At 35.4% G+C, this 17,713-nt stretch overlaps 1 protein-coding gene across 4 annotated transcripts in view; it reads left to right on the top strand.

Annotated features, from left to right (window-relative positions):
* LOC145283572 (equilibrative nucleoside transporter 1-like) overlaps window positions 1-17,713 on the top strand; it is a 103,097-nt gene that overhangs the window by 80,796 nt on the left and 4,588 nt on the right. For 2 of the 4 annotated variants that reach the window (XM_080132486.1, XM_080132485.1), the window contains one exon: window positions 8,626-8,825. The exons of 1 other annotated variant lie outside the window; for it this stretch is intronic. In XM_080132486.1, coding sequence (XP_079988612.1) covers window positions 8,626-8,825 — 200 coding nt within the window. Of the gene's footprint in view, window positions 1-5,020; window positions 5,146-8,625; window positions 8,826-17,713 lie in introns of those variants that run through there. One more of the 4 variants, XR_013868637.1, reaches the window with a different exon arrangement.

Consider the following 17,713-nt stretch of genomic DNA (forward strand, 5'->3'; position numbering starts at 1 on the left):
AGTCAGGTAGGGGGTGGTTGGAAGGGTCCAGTGTGGAGTTTGAGGCAAACCGACTGGCAAGCATGTTAGCCTTGTCGGTTGCAGAGGAGACAACCTCGTGATTGTTGTTTTGGGGAACATAAAACTGATCATATCTTTCTTTCCCTATTTACCTTTTCTATTTATTAAAAAAAAGTGTTTATCGTGGTATTCTTTCGTTTTTCTTCCTTCTTATTGTTCATTGGACGTCATGATAAAATACCCGTTAACTGTTGGTAAACACTATCAGGCGCCGATGTTTTTAAAATCTATATTTAGAAAGACAGACAGAACATGGCAGCGACAGGTTGTACACGCTTGCAAGAGATAGATATATAAATAATACAAATAAGTTTGAGACATACAGAAAGATACATGGATAACTTTACTAGGTGTGTTCTCCTCCATTTAATATAGCGCTTCAGACACGTGTTTCCACCTTGAAAACCATGCCACAAGAGACCGAATTTAATATGAGGAAATCATTTTGGTTAATCGACTCACGCCAGGGCTATTTATAATTTTAATAGTTAACTAGAACTATTCCAATGGAATAAGTTCTTCCTTACTATTTAAAAAAATGTATCTTCTTACATTTAGCCCAGTAAATCTACAGTATATATGCATATATTTTATGATATCATTCGAAACAGACCATAAAGAAACTTGATGTATATATAACGAATATAATTAGTGACTGGCATGAGAGTCCTATTGATTTAAGCTTTGCAATGACCAAGGCTGTAATTATGAGGTAAAGGTGACCAAGAAAGAGTTCCAGAATTTATAGTCTTTGAAAAGATGCTTTAGAATAAGTAGGTGGATTTTAATGATGCATTAAAACTGTGAACTAATAATGAACAAACGAGTCAAACAAGCAGAATCTAAGTAACGGGAAAAATATTGGACAATTTTCTCGAACACATACCATTATATTATTTGTAGAAAAGACTGAGACTTGCAATATAAACTCCGGAAAAGATATGATGCTTTGAAAAAGAAAGGGTAGAACCAATCAAATTAACACCTTCAAATGAGAGAACGATCCACCAGCCCAGCTCTGACAATGGTACTTTATACATAGGGTTCTTGTACATTTGTAGATATAGAAAAAAACCTCGAATGTGAGAAAGTGTATATAGCGATGGAACGAACTAATCTTACAAGAAGCAGAAATAAATTAGATTTAATAAGTGGAAACGAAAAATATTTGATAAGAAAGAAAGCAATAATACCTTTTAGAGTGGATTTTTCATCGATATCACAGTCACCCATAAGTATTCCAATAAGAAACTGACTGCGACTGAAAGAGAATAGTCGAGTCTTATTATTATTCCAGTATGTGGACACTAGTGCATTCTAACGTTGGAGAAGAGTAAGTTACACTCACAGTTTGAGTACTGATGCCACACCTGGGGAGTTGTTCTTCACAGCGCTTTTGTCTTGCCTTGACAAAGTATAAAATAAAGTGACAGAATATCTCTTCCCGCCCCCACACAATTTATATAGCAGAACAGAGGTTTCTATTTCCTATTCATCCATAATCTGGAAGGAGGCATTCTACCTGGGGAACAGGAAAGATAAGCACATACTACAGGTTCAGTTTAATTCGATCGTTATTTCTCGAGTAGGTGATGGCTGATCTCTATTTCATTTGTCAAATATTTACAATAATTTGTTTTCTTACCGCCACTATAAAAATACCCTGTTTTTTTCACAGAAGCTGCCCGGAGTACTCTATCCTGCCTTGCCATAGTACAAACACAATACGACCTCTTTTCTGTAGAAGAGACGTTACGTACTAGTCTCTGCTCTATCATTATTTTAACGGCAAATGTTCGACTGCGCTCCAATCTATGCTCACCGTCACTAATCTTTCACAAAAAGAAAAAAACACTCGCATAGCAAAGATAATTAAATAAATTCCTGCACTTACTATCGGTGTCTAAAGCTAAACCACGAACAAAACTTCTTTCCTTGAACTGCCTGCATGTGGAACTCTGTTCCATTCGTCTGCCTTCCAACTGAGTGTAATATTATCGTCTTTAAATCCAACGTAGATAAATTCTTATTGAACTATCCTCGTGAATAATTAGATTATACCAAATTTCCACAAGAAATGATTACTAAGCTACTGTCCCAATGAATGCCGTAAAAATCCTCGAATTGCCTTCTGGCCTTGATATGTGATAACCCATTTTGTAAAAAATGTTATTAAAAAATTGACGACTTCACGTCAAATGTGAACATATCGAACGTACTCTTCGGCTATTAAATGAGTCCATTCGTCCCCGACTGTATTTCTGACTTTGTAAAATTTAAAGAGTTATTGATAAAGTGTACATTTAAAGGTTATGTAATGGAACTCGTCGCCACAAAGTAGAGATTATATAATCTCTAATTAACTTCAAAAGGCTTACATTAACTCTATGTTAGGACAAACTGGCGACAAATGAATATAGATTCAGCGCAACTGGCGTGATTATTGCTCGAGTCAAGAATCAGCTTCCTTTTCAAAACAGGCTAGGTCAGTTGCGAAGTATATTCTAAAGAAATTGCATGTTCTAAAACCATCCTTACTCTCCGCAATGGTTAATTTCGATTTGTGCTTCTCTTGTTTAGAATGGCTTCAATAATACCATCGGCTCATTCGTCGTATATCTAAAATTATTATACACACAATTATAGCAGTAAGAAATAATTGCAATCGCATATTAATCGCATGTAAATGGATGTTTACAAAGATGCTAAGAAAATACATTGAATTGCAAAAATGAAGTACTCGCTATTTTGGAGACAAAAAGAAAAGAGCGTTGAATAATGGAACTCAGTAGATATTAAAGGCAACTACCTCCAAATCTCAGTGTTGATTTAATTCTTAGTATATAATCTAATAATCACCTCTTTCGAATTCCAGGAAATATTGTCACATCACACTCATGCTGGTCTTATTTCATCCCTGATATATTCTCAATGAAATGATCTGTTTAACGAGCATCTATCTACTCAAAACTCCTAACTAAATTATCTGACCAATTTTGCTTCCCTGATAGCTGAAAAATATCTTTTGTTGTACAAATTTGCAATAATTATGAGAAAAAAAAACTAGGCCGGCAATTATTGCTCTGTGCATTTGTCTCCACTCATCGCAAGTAATCTTTAAGTTTTTAAGTAATGCAGTAATAGTCCACAACTTCATTAATACGAAACTCTTTATGAGTTACAGAGCGGATGTATGCAAGTCCGTTATTCTGCGCATATCTTTAAATGCCATTTTTGAGCACATTACCGTACACCGGATAAAATTTGGAAGATTACTCCGTAGTGATTGATATACTCCAAGTCTTTGACAAAGTGTTTCTGAAAAACTTATAACAAAAATAAACGCATATTGTAATAATGGACTGATCCTGAATGTAATAAGATTCTCCTTAAGTAAAATACTATCCAGGTTGTCTACGATGGCCATATATCTAAAGAATATGTATGAAATACTTGACTGCTTTATTTTGAAGTTTAATGAACGATTCCGTGATGCAATCTAGTAAGAGATGAGTATATTTACCGACAATATCATCTAATCTTTTTGTTATATTAAAGGAAAAGTAAGAACATATCAAAAAGAGTGACTTAACACTGAGGAAATTAGCCGTTTTTTATACTCAAATAGTAAACATTGAAAAGTTTATTCTTAGTAAATAGTTTTTTAAAATAATTATTATATATAAATAAACTTTACTTTGACTAAAAGTACTTTACATGAGTCAATACTTTACACTTTCAGAATCTCGTAAAGGTTCCATATTTTTCTGAGGTAGCAATATTCAGAAATGAGCCTGTTATATGAACAAATATGTTACTGTATAAACCCTAAATAGCAACAACCCATTTCAACATGATGATTTTTCGTTGAGACACCAGGTCAGAACAAATGCAATAATAAATTCCCAGAAGAATAGCGAAAAAGCAGAAGGAACGCCTCCTTTAAAAACTCTACACTCGTATTAAGTATTTTGAAGAACAATGATTTTTAATCAATGTAAACAATATACGTGAAATTGATTATTCAGTGTATATATATATATATATAATTTATTTATACAAACATTAATGGCTACATATGTGCATACATGTTTCTGTAATCACCCACGTTGGGGGATTACGTCTTCAGGCCAATAATTATCGTCGAGAACTGATATTTCAGACAAAAACATTTTCTTATTTCGTTTACAAAGTTAGAACATAACATGGGTGGAGGTAATGAGTTGGAAGAGGATAAGTAAGGTCTTTGAATATAATAAAACTCTTGTTTTTAATTCTCATTTATATATATATTCCTTTTTGAAGTTTATATATCCCATCTTTTGGTTTTTACGGTATAAGGTACCTTAGAATTTAATATTTTTGTCTTGCGGTCAATAATTAAAAACATTCCTCATGGCTATTGAGTGCTGACCGGTGTATTTCAATTCACACACACACACCCACATACACTAGAAGCAGACATACGTATATACCTATACTCAAGAGTGGATATACACCGCTCGCTGTATATTACGCACAAACACACACGCACTGAAAACAGACAATAAAAATAAAGATACACAAGAATAAAATTAAAATGAATAAATAAAATAAAATAAAAAATAAACAAATAAATAAAAATACACAAAAAAACGAAAGTTATCAGCCTTCACATGCATACATATATATAAATACACGTATAAACACCCAAAATTGAATACACCCATGTATATATACACACATATACACATATACCCATACATACATACATAATACTCACATACTGTTATAACATATTTTTTACTCACCCAGGCAGTTAATGCACGGACCCCCAAACACAGACATCCATGTACACACCCGCATATTATATACTATGACTGTTATTATGCTAAAACTAATAATATTAATCCCACTAACAATCTTAATAATAATAATTTTTATAATATTAATAATATTAATAACAGTCATCGAAATACAGTACTGTTTTGCAGCTCATCAGTGAGGCTACACAGGCGACTACCTCAAGCCAGGATTGAAACCCGACCGTCTGTACGACAGTCAAGGCTCCTAACCATTACGCTATTGGCGGCTGCTGAGCGAGTAGTGAGTTTAACGATGTTTCGACATCGTCCGAAATACCTCCGCGCTATTTGTTTACACAACGAGTGTCGTTTATATGTTAATGGTAATTCGTGTATCACTTCTCAATATGCCCACATCAAGATGAGGAGCATTATAGTCATCCACATACAGTACTGTTACGCTGTTTCACAGACACACACACACACAAACACACACACACACATATATATATATATATATATATATATATATATATATATATATATATGCACGCATACTAGCATACACAAATACACAGAGGATGAGTGAGGTCGTAACTATGATCCTACCCGTATTGATTACATAAGCTGCTTAATATTCTATTTTCTCAAGCAGATATAATATTAATAACCTAAATAAATACCTGCATGATAGTATATCTGAACCAAATGGGGAATAGATTGTTAGGTGAACCTCGAAATAATGTATGCATGTGAATATTTTTGGGTGTGTGCATGTATGCGTATATGATCTGTATGTATACGTATATATACGTGGGTCAAAAAAAGTAAGTGCTACAATACATAAGCCTTTCTATTCCGTTTGTAAAGCCTAAATGCTCTGAATCTTTTGTCATATGTTATTATATATTATTATTATATCGTTAAATATTTTATGTATATCCGTGTAAACTTCGAAAGAGTGGTTGCTAAATCTAAGGATAGATGTATGGAATTCAAGCTGAATTTACTATAAATTTTTACGTTGTAAAAAATGTACAACTTGTGAAAATGAAACAAGTTGATAGGGGCAGGTAATATAACCATGCCTGTGGGGTTTGATAAAAAGAATTATGTAGTGAATGAGTTCATTTCTATTTTAGATGTATCATGTTGTGGCAGTGTACATATATATGACTGTATTTTGTGTAAATATGTATTTATTTATGTATGTATGTGTGTATTTATGTGTATGTGTATATGTGTATATGTGTGCATATGTATATGTGTGTATGTATATATATGTGTATATGTATGTGTATACATATATGTATATGCTTATATATGTGTATATATGTGTATACGTATGTATATATATATATATATATATATATATATATATATATATATATGTAGTAAGTTATACAATATATATGGCGATTAAGCTACACTGAATATTCCGCGTTTCATCCATCTAGGACTCTTCAAACTTATGCGCGAATTCTGTGGTTGTTTGTCGTTTTTATATGTGCATCTTCTATTGAGATTTTAGTTAGCCAATCAGCTTTCTAGTATCCACCGCGCCCTTTCTATCAGCCAATGAGCATGCACTTATCGAACAAAGGCCTATTTGACCTCTAGTTGACCTGTTCCTCGGTGTGTGCTCTATTTAGCCTTGATATTTAGTTTCTTGATCCGCTTTAAATCTAGGTTAGTGATTTGTTTTTTTTTGTCTATATATAAATACATATATATGTGCACACACACACATATATATATATATACATATATATACATACATATATGTGTGATCGTGTATGTATATTCATGTTCACAAAATCTATCAATCTGTCCATTCCCTATTGTCCCCGTTAATTTTAAAACTATTTTGTATCGCTATCCTAGAGTAAATTTTATCTTGTGAACACAGTTGTTTGCTATTTCTCTTCTACAGTTTAATAGATGTTGGGGTTCTTTAAATTACAGGATAGCATTTTTTTCATGAAGGCATTATCTACATGGGTCGTCTAGGTCCCTGCACGTGGTAGCTTGTCTTATTATTTTACATTCGACTACCGGCGAATGTGCGCTTTCCTTGAGTTCCCAGTATTTATTTGCTAGTGTTGTCTTCATAAGGATTATTTTATTGTTGAATGCACTTTTGTGGTCATAATATCTAGTTTTGAAATTTGGGAAGTCATACCTACGTAATATTTCTTGTTATTCGGGTTTTCTTTCGCAAATATTTTGGCCTGGTAAACTACGCTTCTGGTTAGACATATATTTTGAAGTGGGCAAAGTGTGCGGTGTCTACAGTTGCATCTATCTTGTTCGTTATTAATATTTTTATTTGTAGTATGGTTGTTCTTGTCCGGGGTTGGTTTAGTATTATTATTATTATTATTATTATTATTATTATTATTATTATTATTATTATTGCTGTTGTTGTTGTTATTTCTGCTAGTGTTAGTTTTATTTTTGTCCTGGTGTCTAATCTTTATTGTTTATTTTCTTGTTCTTTACACAATTTTTATTTAATATTTCGTTATTATGTGCTTCACTTATAATCTCTAAATTTTCGCAACAACTGTAGGATAACTTTAAGGTATTTTTATTGAAAAATTTGTGTAAGGGGTCATTTGCGGGAAAGTGTTTTTCCCTAAGATCTAGAAATTTCTTGCCAAGTTTTGTTTTTAACATTTGATTGTATGGGGCCGTATACAAAATTATTGTTCTTTTTCTTCTATTTAAAATTGTATTATAGTTATTGGTGTTTTGTTGCTTATATTTGATATCGTTGTATTTGTATCCACATGGATGTCTGTGTTTAAGGGCCCGTGCATTGCTATAACTTTCTATGTGAGTATAAATATAAAAATGGTATAACTGTATGTGAGTATTGTATCTATGTATGTGTATATGTGTGTATGTGTGTATATATACACGGGTGTATCAATGTGTGGTGTTTATACGTGTATTTATATATGTGTATGCATGAGGAGGTTCATAACTTTCGGGGTTTTTGTTTATCTTTATTTATTTGTTTGTTTATTTTTATTTTATTGTGTATTTTATTTTTATTTTATTTCATTTTATTTATTTATTTTAATTCTTTTGTATCTTTATTGTTATTGTCTGTTTTCAGTGTGTGTATGTGTGTGTGTGTGTGTTTGTGCGTAATATACAGCGAGCGGTGTATATCCACTCTTGAGTATAGGTACATGCATATGTTTTCTTCTAGAGTGTGTGTGTATGTTTGTTTGTGTGTGTGTATGTTTGTTTGTGTGTGTGAATTGAAATACACTGGTCAGCGCTCAATAGCCATGAGGAATGTTTTTAATTATTGACCGCAAGACAAAAATACTAAATTCTAAAGTACATTATACCATAAAAATCAAAAGATGGGATAGATAAACTTAAAAAAGGAATATGAAAAAAAGGAAAAAAGGGAATTAAAAAGAAGAGGTTTATTATTTTCAAAGACCTTATCCTCTTCCAACTCATAACCCCCCATGTTACATTCTAACTTTTTGAACGAAATAAGAAAATGTTTTTGTTTGAAATATCAGTTCTCGACGATTAATGCACATATGCAGCCATCAATGTTTGTATAAATATATTTAATATACCTGCTCTGTTCACTCATCGAGCACTCTTTTGAGGAAAGTAAACTCTACTGGCTATATATATATATATATATATATATATATATATATATATATATATATATATGGGGGTGTATAGGTGTGTGTGTGTGTTATATTGTATTCTATTATCTTATTTTTAAACATTTCTTTTACAGCCTGGTCCAAAAAGAATGTGGATAGTTGTGCTAATCCGCACGCTTATACTTGGCCCATTCTTCATACTTAACAATTATTTACCAGATGAGCGTGTAATGCCAGCATATCTTGCTAATGACTACGGCTTCATTTTTGCAGTCAGTATTCTAGGTTTCACCAACGCATATCTGATGAACTGTTATTTTATATACACGCCGTCGTAAGTAACCTTGTATATAGTGTTTTTTTTTCATATTGATTTGAATGCCAAGCTCGTACGTGTACAGTAATAAGCATCACAAACGAAAACATGCTTACGATGTGCTAAGACTGAAAGAAACTCAGATTACAACAACATTTTTTGATTTTACAAGGAAATCCGGTTATGCGAAATTCAACTTCAACTCACGCAGCAAAGTAAAATTATTTACTATTAAATTGAGAAGTTCTTGCGGAATTTCTAATTTTAATTTCACATGATCGATTTTCAAATAATTTCTCGTTAGAATAATTTAACTTATATGGCATTTGAATAAGCGGTCTTCGCTCTATTCAATCGTTTTAATTAAAACCGTTTTAAAACATATTTTCTTTCTATTCAGAACGTGTAATACAACATGGGAAAAAGCAAATTTGCACAAATTTCTCATTTAAACACAAGCTTAGTTGAAAAGCTGTTAAAACAGCTTGCGATATCAAAAAAAAGTGTAGCCCAGGACCCACTACTGAACGCGCAGCACAACGATGATTTCTTTACATTCCGTGGCGGCGACGATTGTCGTAGAGCTATGAGTGTAGTATTAGGCATCGGATGTTGATAACGATCAATTTAGAACCTTAGTTAACGCCAATGCAGGCACAACTGTTCAGAATTTGCTTCTAAATTAGACGAAACGTATATGACGATTTCAAACAACTAAGGAGTAGTTGAAAAGAAAACAAATAACTTGATAAATAGGTACCCCACTAATTTAACGACTACAAAAAAAAAAAAAAAAACACGCCGGTATGAAGTGTCATTTTCCCTTATTTTATTTAACAAGAACGACCTTTTTCTCATCTGGTTTGTGACTTACGACGACGAAAAGTGGGTTCTTTACGACAACCGTCGACAGTCAGCTCAGTGGTTAGACGCTCATGAAGCGCCACGCACTTCACGAAGCCTGAGTTGCAGCAAAAGATATTCCCAAAGTATTTTATAGTATGAATGATTAGATCTGAACTCGAGATAGTAAACTGAGTAAGCTCTTTAATACAAATATTTCATATAAACGGAAATTGGGTTCATAGAATACAGAACACTGCAGTAATGTAATGGATAGCCTCACACTCATGGCACTAAAGTTACAGTATTGGAACCAGCCATGCAGTTTCACTTTATTGAATCAATGTATGTGTATATGTGCGGTTATATACAGTGGCCCCAAAAAGAAAGTTTGCACTTGTAATTTTTAAAAATAATAAATTAAAGCTAAATTGAGTGTAACTGTTTAGCCAACTTATATTCATTTAATTCGCCTTTTATTTCCTTATAATTTTACCTGTTCATACTTGACTTTTAATTGAAGTATCCTAGTCTTCAGGTCAATTTAAAAATAACTTTAAATCGGGAGGTTATAAGAAACGCAGCAGCAACATATGAACATAAATCCAGCTTAAAATATCCAACTTTTATTGCAATACAGCATCTCTAATCGTATTTTTGCTGAATCAGTTTATACAACTAAACATCTTGTCCATGTGCCTCGACTTTTGTTTAGTGGTCGTCAGGAGCTTATTAATCTTATTTTTTTTTTGTTTAATCCATCGAGAAATCGGTTGCAGATTGAGATGTGATGAGAAAACGGTAAAACTGACTGTGAAAAAAAATGCAAACGCGACTTTTTTTTATAAACTAAAAATGCATATGGTTGTAAATAATATGCAGTGAGATTTATTTAAATATTTCGCTTTATAATAGAGCAAATGGTGTTGATTTTTTGTTAATCTCCTAATAGCATATTTATTATAAGTATCTATAATAAGTACGTTTTGGGGTCAGAAATGTAAAAATTACTTGTATAGCTTTTAAAACTGCTAAACAAATATTTTTAAATAGACAATTTTCCAGTCGGTTCTCCTTATCAGGAATAAAACTTGTAAGCGTAATAATGATATATTTTTTAAAAAAATATTTGTTCTGAAACAGCAGAAGCCAATAAACATCCCAAAATTTTAGTCGGTCGCTAGTGTTTTTACTTGCTCTCCAAGATATTCGTATTATTACAGAAACCGACATCATTAAAATGTCTGTTTTTCTGCATTTTTCCTTTTTATTATGTTGATTTCTAAATAAACTTGTTTGAGGTATTTATTTAAAAAATAAAGTGGTTATTTAGAAACCTATTTCTTACTAAATTATCTAACATATTTTGTATAAGTTTAATTAAAAATATATATTTCTGCACTATTAAGTTTTTCTTAAAATTATTTTTGTAATTAAAATCGTTTTCATTTTTTAAATTATTATTTTTATTTCTTTGCTTCATAATTGTTTTAACCCAAGTTAACATCTTACACAGCCTAGAATCACAAGTTCATTTAAAGAGTTTTATTGCAACACAAGCTGAAATGTCCATCATATAAAATCAAAAGTACGTTCTTAGATATAACATGCGTGCGTTCAAAGTGAATATTTATGTTTAAAGAAAAATTGGACAATGATTCTTGACTTTTTCATTTTAAACTATAGTTGAAGTCATGCTCACCGCACATGCAAAAGTACCAGGCATATAATATAAACAGTAGGTTATTCGCTATTACAAGGACGCGTTCGAAACGGATGTTTTTGTTTAGAGCACAACTGAAGCATGAATCTTGATTTTTCCATTTAAAACTTTACTTCAAACCATTATATATAAAACAATTTCATAAATCACCAGTAGGTTTAGTACCATGAAATGTAGACTACAATGTGTTATGAACTAATTCACTGCGGGGAAGCATGCAAAGCTACCCCCTGGTGCGATGTGCCCCCAACTAGATCAAGGATCTAATTGATCTGATTGAAAAATGGGAGATTTCACCGAATTCGATAACAATTAAGATATGTGAAATTTAGCATATATTTAGAATTCGACTTCATTAAAATATGTTGAAGAATACGGAAGAATATTTATCATGTATTTATCATGTATTATCAGATCAGAATCAAGGTTTCATTTTCCAGAAATTACGTAAATTGATCAAATATTTTTTTACACTAAATACATCAAAATTTACGATTAGTCAACGATATATTTCAATTATTTTGTATACAAACAAAATCTCTGTAATCGCGTTGATTTGTATCGCGACTTTCCAAACGGCAACTTTTAGGAAAGTAATTGCTGTATGTGTTTAAATTTTAACATGTTCTAAAATAAACTAAAAAAAAAACATGGCAGTTCCAGTTTTTTTGACGCTCGTCATAAAAGTTATTTTCTTATTTCAATAAAAATGAATAATATGATTTTTAGAATATTACATACATATTTACTTGGAAGTCAGCACCCACTTAGGCCCGACGGCCACTAGAGGATTAATTATTTTAAGTTGGTAGTAATCGTTAAGGATCTAAATTGGGTAGAATTTGATTATTTATGGACGGCTCAACAAAAAATATTTACATTATATTTGGATTCAACTGGGGAGCAGACAACAGGCGAGCATTTCTGAAAGAGAAACTTTGTTCATGAATTTATATTTAACACACATCAGAAAAGTAGTATATAGTTGTTGCAGTTAATTGAATGTTATTTGTTAAAGTTTGGAATTCCTCTGATCACTTTTAAGAAAGGAATAGAGCAACGTCTCTTCTGTGCGAAAGAGAAGAAAAAGGGGTATCAGTTACTAGGTTTCAAAGCCGGTTTTGACCTCTATCTAGGCATGATAGAGCGCGCCGAGCAGCATCTGCCCAGATATTGCAACAGTATTTAATTTTAGTGCGTACAAAATTTTATAAAGATAGAATATTGCATCGATAGTGAGGTACTTTCTGGAGCGGTAGAATGATCATATTAGTGATCCAGCAATATTGGCAACAGGTATGAGTGCAGTGTTCAATCCAGGAGCATGTTAAGATATGGAACTTTTCACAGGACGAGAAACATTCATTTCATATAAAATAGCGTGCATTTTTTTACATGGAGGTCACAACTTATCAAGGCCCGTAAGCCACTCGGGGATAAGGGTTATTGCGTGAAGAGTAATCAATGAGATAGTATCGTAGTAATCCTTAGTATTGGATATTTGATAGGGTGCCTTACTTAAGGGGGCGGTTTGTCAGAAATTTGTTTATTTGGATTTGAAGACATCCAAGTTGTCGGCAGGTGGGAAACAGGCAAACGGAAGAGAGTTCCACAGTCTTGCACTTCTAAGAAAGAAGCTCTGCTCATGGAATCTACGTTTAGATTTAGGCACAGATAAAAAGTGGGGAAAATTAATGACAGTAGTTTCAGCTAGACGGCTGTTTTTCGTGAAAGATTGGCGAGGTGACCAGAGATTGGAGCTCAGACGAGCACTTGCCACGGAAATAAGGATAAAACAAAGACAGGCTCGCAACGTCTCTTCTGTGGGGGAGAGGCAGCAGGGAAGAGAAAAGGGCATCGCCACTAAGCTACGAAGACTATTTTGTACTCTGTCAAAGCAGGATAGGCTACTTTTAGCAGCTCCTGCATATATCGAAGGTGTTATCTAGTATTATTTGTAATGATTTTAAAATTATTTTCTTTGTGTATAAAAATCTACAACAAACAAACAAACAAAAACGTTTATTTATAGAAACAAAACAAAACTTTCTATTTAAAATTAATTCTAATCTTTCTTTTGTTAAATTAATGTTTAAAAAGTCATTTTCCGTATAAATGGTAATCCTTATCTTTCTCTTGTTAATGCAAGATTTCAGTTTTCTAATCTTTTGGTAAAATTCATTCATTATCAACAACCTAACTGTTCGACAGATCTTGCTTGTTGGGACCTAAAGCCTGACGTCAGTATTTATTGATGGCCCCTATTATCACGATGGTTACGGCTCTGAGTCGTCCAGGCTAGGCAAATTTAATCAAGCTCTGTTACTGTATTTTCTGACTCCTGTTCAGTGTCAAACATATCTAAGATCAACATATAAAATATAGTAATTGATGCTTAAAAAGTGTGTGTAAGTTTAACAATAAAACACAATAGCCATTATATAACCTTCAGGTTAGTGTCTGCTACATGTTACAACATTGCGACTAAAGAGTAAACATTGTTCGAATTTGAGACAATATAATTAGACAAATTGTTTCAAATCTATTAGAAAATAAGAACAGGGCGAGATTTAAATTTATGCATTTAATTAATTTAGATGCTTTTGAATAACTTCCCCTTCAAAGTTAAGTAATCATGTTTGTTCGCCATTCCCTAAATAAAAAAAGTTTATACCATCCTTGTAATGATTTGGTCTCTTTTGATTGCGGAGAGGTGTTAGTTCTGCGTATAAAGTGTCGGTAAGACGGCGTATATTTGAAAGAACACTCGTTGCCGTGAATGTCTTGTTTACGTAGCCCGCTCTCGCCTCTCATGCAAGCGGGCGAATCCACATCTATGAGGGTGTGACACCAAGACCAGTCCGGTCTTGTAACTGGCCGTCTTGGGTTTGATTCCACCTCTACACACACCCCTCCCAGGACCAGAAGATACTCGCGTTGTGGTACAATGTTTTGAGGCTCTGGAGTAGTCGTGCGACGTGCCCCATGTCTGTGGGGATAGGTCCCTGGGTGGTCGCACACCCTTCTGCTACGACGCACTGGTTGGTCTTTTTCAAAACCTCCATCATCCCAGGGGATGGTGTGTCATCCACCTCCATCTGTTCTGGCAGAGTGTCGCATGTTTCGGGCTGTTGTTGATCCGTACATGAGGAGGATCATTGTTCCGGTATTTTGGGCCCTGTAAGGTTTTCTATGGTATCCGACATTCCTGGTGGCTCTTCAGATATCGAGTCACAAGGGGTATCTACCACGGGACTTATTCTTCGGAGGAATCTGCGATTTTGACGGGTTACCCGGTTACTCCCATCAATGCATTCATTATACTGCCGGTTACCCAGTGTTTGCACCACTCCCCCCGTCTTTGCCCATCGGCGCGGGTGTGGACCAACTTGGTTTTGAACCTGCGCTGTTTCCCCGATGTTCAGTTCCTGAAGTGGGTGATATTTTAGATTAAATTCCCTTTCAGTCCGTAAGTGTCTGTTTGCCATCGCTGTTTCACTATAACGACTGATTTCTCTACAGCGTTTATGGATTTGATATCGGTCCTGGAAAACTGGGAGCTAGTCCTTTATCATGCGACCGTGGAGCATCATCGCTGGAGACATATGCAGGTCTTGTACCGGGGTGTTGCGATCAGTAGGTAAGGATCTAGCTGCCCGGTCATAGCATAGGCGACCGCAACTGTCCATGCTATCAATAAGGATCCTTTTAGCCGTTTTACCGGCCAATTCTGCTCTCCCATTGCTTTGAGGGTGATATGTCGACGATGTTCGTTTCCGTATGCCCCAATTATCTTGAAACCGGTAATATTCACTGGAGTCAACGCTGGTCAACTATCAGTCGACAGTTCATCCGAGACGCCGTACGTGCAGAGTCCGTTTCATAGGCGTCATATGTGGCCTTCGCATTCCCGGACGACACCAGAGACTCTTCTACTCATCCGGTGTATCTCTCTGCATATACTAGGTAGTTCTTCCCTCGTAAATCGAAAAAGTCCGTCACCGTCTTCTGAAATGGGAACTCGGGGTTTGAGGGCGGTATTAGAGGGCTCCCTAGGTTGTGACAGAGCCATTACGTTGTATACTTTGCACTGTGCCAGGGTCTGACGAATGGTTGCGTTCAGTCCTGACCAAAACAGCCGTTGTCTGGCGTTTGACAACATTCCAATGGCGCCCTAATGCGCCGAATGGAGCGATTCCAGTACCTCAACACGTAGTTTTCTGGTATGAGGATTTTATTTTCCATTATCCTCACCCCTTCCAAGCAATATAACTCCTCTTTCATATGCTAAAACTGGCGAATTGTCTCCGGCAGTTCATGCCGAAATTTAGAGAAAACATTTTGTATGTATTCGGTGAGGGTACGGCATTCCTCGTCAGTAGCAGTTGCTGCCACAAATCTTCCCTATGTTATTGCCAATTATTTGGGGTCCTGCTCATAGGTGGAGTTAAATGACGCTCTTATGTAATTATCCATGGTTTGTGCAATGTCTTTTCCGTTTGCTTCCTCCTGGCTTAACCTTACTGGGCATCTCGATGTACAGTCTGATGCTGTATTGAGTTTGCTTTATTCGACATTTGTACTTCAAGGACCGTTCTTTGAAGTTGAACAGTCTTGGGTTCTTTATGTTCTCCAGGTCTTTGTCCGAGAAGATCCTCACTAAGGGTTTATCGTCCACGGTGACTAATAGCTCTGGGCATCCCAAAACGAACATGTGGCATGCTTCCAGTTCGTAGACTAATGCCAATGCCTCTCCTTCAACTGGTGCGTATCAGGACTCTGCGTCATTAGTAAATCGGGAGCCGGCCAGGATTAATCTCTAGTGGTCCTCACCACACTTCGGTGCGGCTTCGGTTGCATAGTTGCAGTGCTTCTGAAAAGAAAATATCCCAAGCCTGTCCTACTGAAGTCCGTCAACAACCAAGTTGGTCTGTTCAATTTGAAGGTGCTTACGCCGTTATCGATCTCTTCTGTGATCTTTCTTTTCGACTCTTCGAGGATTCGATCGAGTGTGCTAACCCAGTAGAACTTTCGATTTTTTGTCCTTAGCAGCTCCCGGAACGGGGCCATTACTTCGACCTGAGGAAAAGCGGAGGCTACATGGTTTACTATTCGAAACCTGAATCTTTTGTTAATTATAATTTTGGTGTCAGGAGATTTCGTATTACTTCAGTCATTTTTGGTGGGATTTATCCCGTCTTCCGTTATCAAGAACCCGGCAACTTCCACTTATTTTTCTGCGAAGTGAAATTTCTGGGGGTTGAATACTATACCATTTTTGCTGCAGTTATTTATGTACTCCATAGTATGCCAACATGTTGTTTCAATAGAGTTGTCCGATAGTATCGTGTCGTCTATACATCTTGTTTTACTGGGCATATCTACAGTGATATTGTCGAACTTGCGTGTATATGCGTCTCCTAACGCTTGGACTCCTTGTGGTGCCCGACGATAACGGTATTTACCCCATTTAGTGAAAAAGGTAGTTGCATCCTTTGCCGATGGAGAGAGAGTTTGGCTATTATAGCACTTCCATGCAGCTAAGACATTTTCTAGTTTTCGCAGGCACCAGCGATGCCTGGTTGAAAGGAGACGGTGTATGATGAGTTTCTCGTAAGGTAGCGGCGTTGACCAATCCTTTTCAGGCGCAACCACCATTCTGGAGCACTATGATGTAGGTGTACCCACTGGTACAGGTTCTGTGATGCCCAGTTACACGTCTAGGTCGAGGTCCTTCTTAACCTTTTTTCTTTCAATGGTGTGCGATCGGGATTGGAGTGAGGACAGCTGAGGGTTTGGTCCCCGGGATGAACGTGATGTCCATGGAGTTTCCTTTCATCGCTTGCAGCCGTTGATGTGGGCATACATTGAATGAACTGGACTCAAAATGCTCCTTTATTCATCGTTCCAATCGAGGTCTTTTTTCTTCCGTAGGTGTAAAATGGATATTGTCCGGCTTATGTAGGGCATTAGTTCTTTGTGGGAATCCACATGGTGCCTTTCAGCCGTCGTTAGTTGCCACGTTCTGCTGGGAAGTTGGGTCTGGGAAGTTCTCTGGTACCAGACAAAAGTCTTTTAGGGCTGACTCGACCAGGCAGTAATCTGATGTATTTTTTTGATACATATATAATCTGATCTGTTTCCCGCAATCCTACGCTGATTTTAGCAAATATCACGCCTTTTATGTTTAGTAGGTTTTTTTTGTGATTTCCGGAATTCGGTGACTGGTCAGTACTAGATATTAGTCTGGAAACTTCAGAATGTTTTGGATTTCTGGTCCGCTAGAGCATGTCTGTGCCGCAGTGTCTGCGATTGTATCAACTCGGTGAATATGGAGGCC

The sequence above is a fragment of the Euprymna scolopes genome, chromosome 8, assembly GCF_053919585.1.
Source record: "Euprymna scolopes isolate OS-2025 chromosome 8, ASM5391958v1, whole genome shotgun sequence".
Taxonomy (NCBI): Eukaryota; Metazoa; Mollusca; class Cephalopoda; order Sepiida; family Sepiolidae; genus Euprymna; species Euprymna scolopes.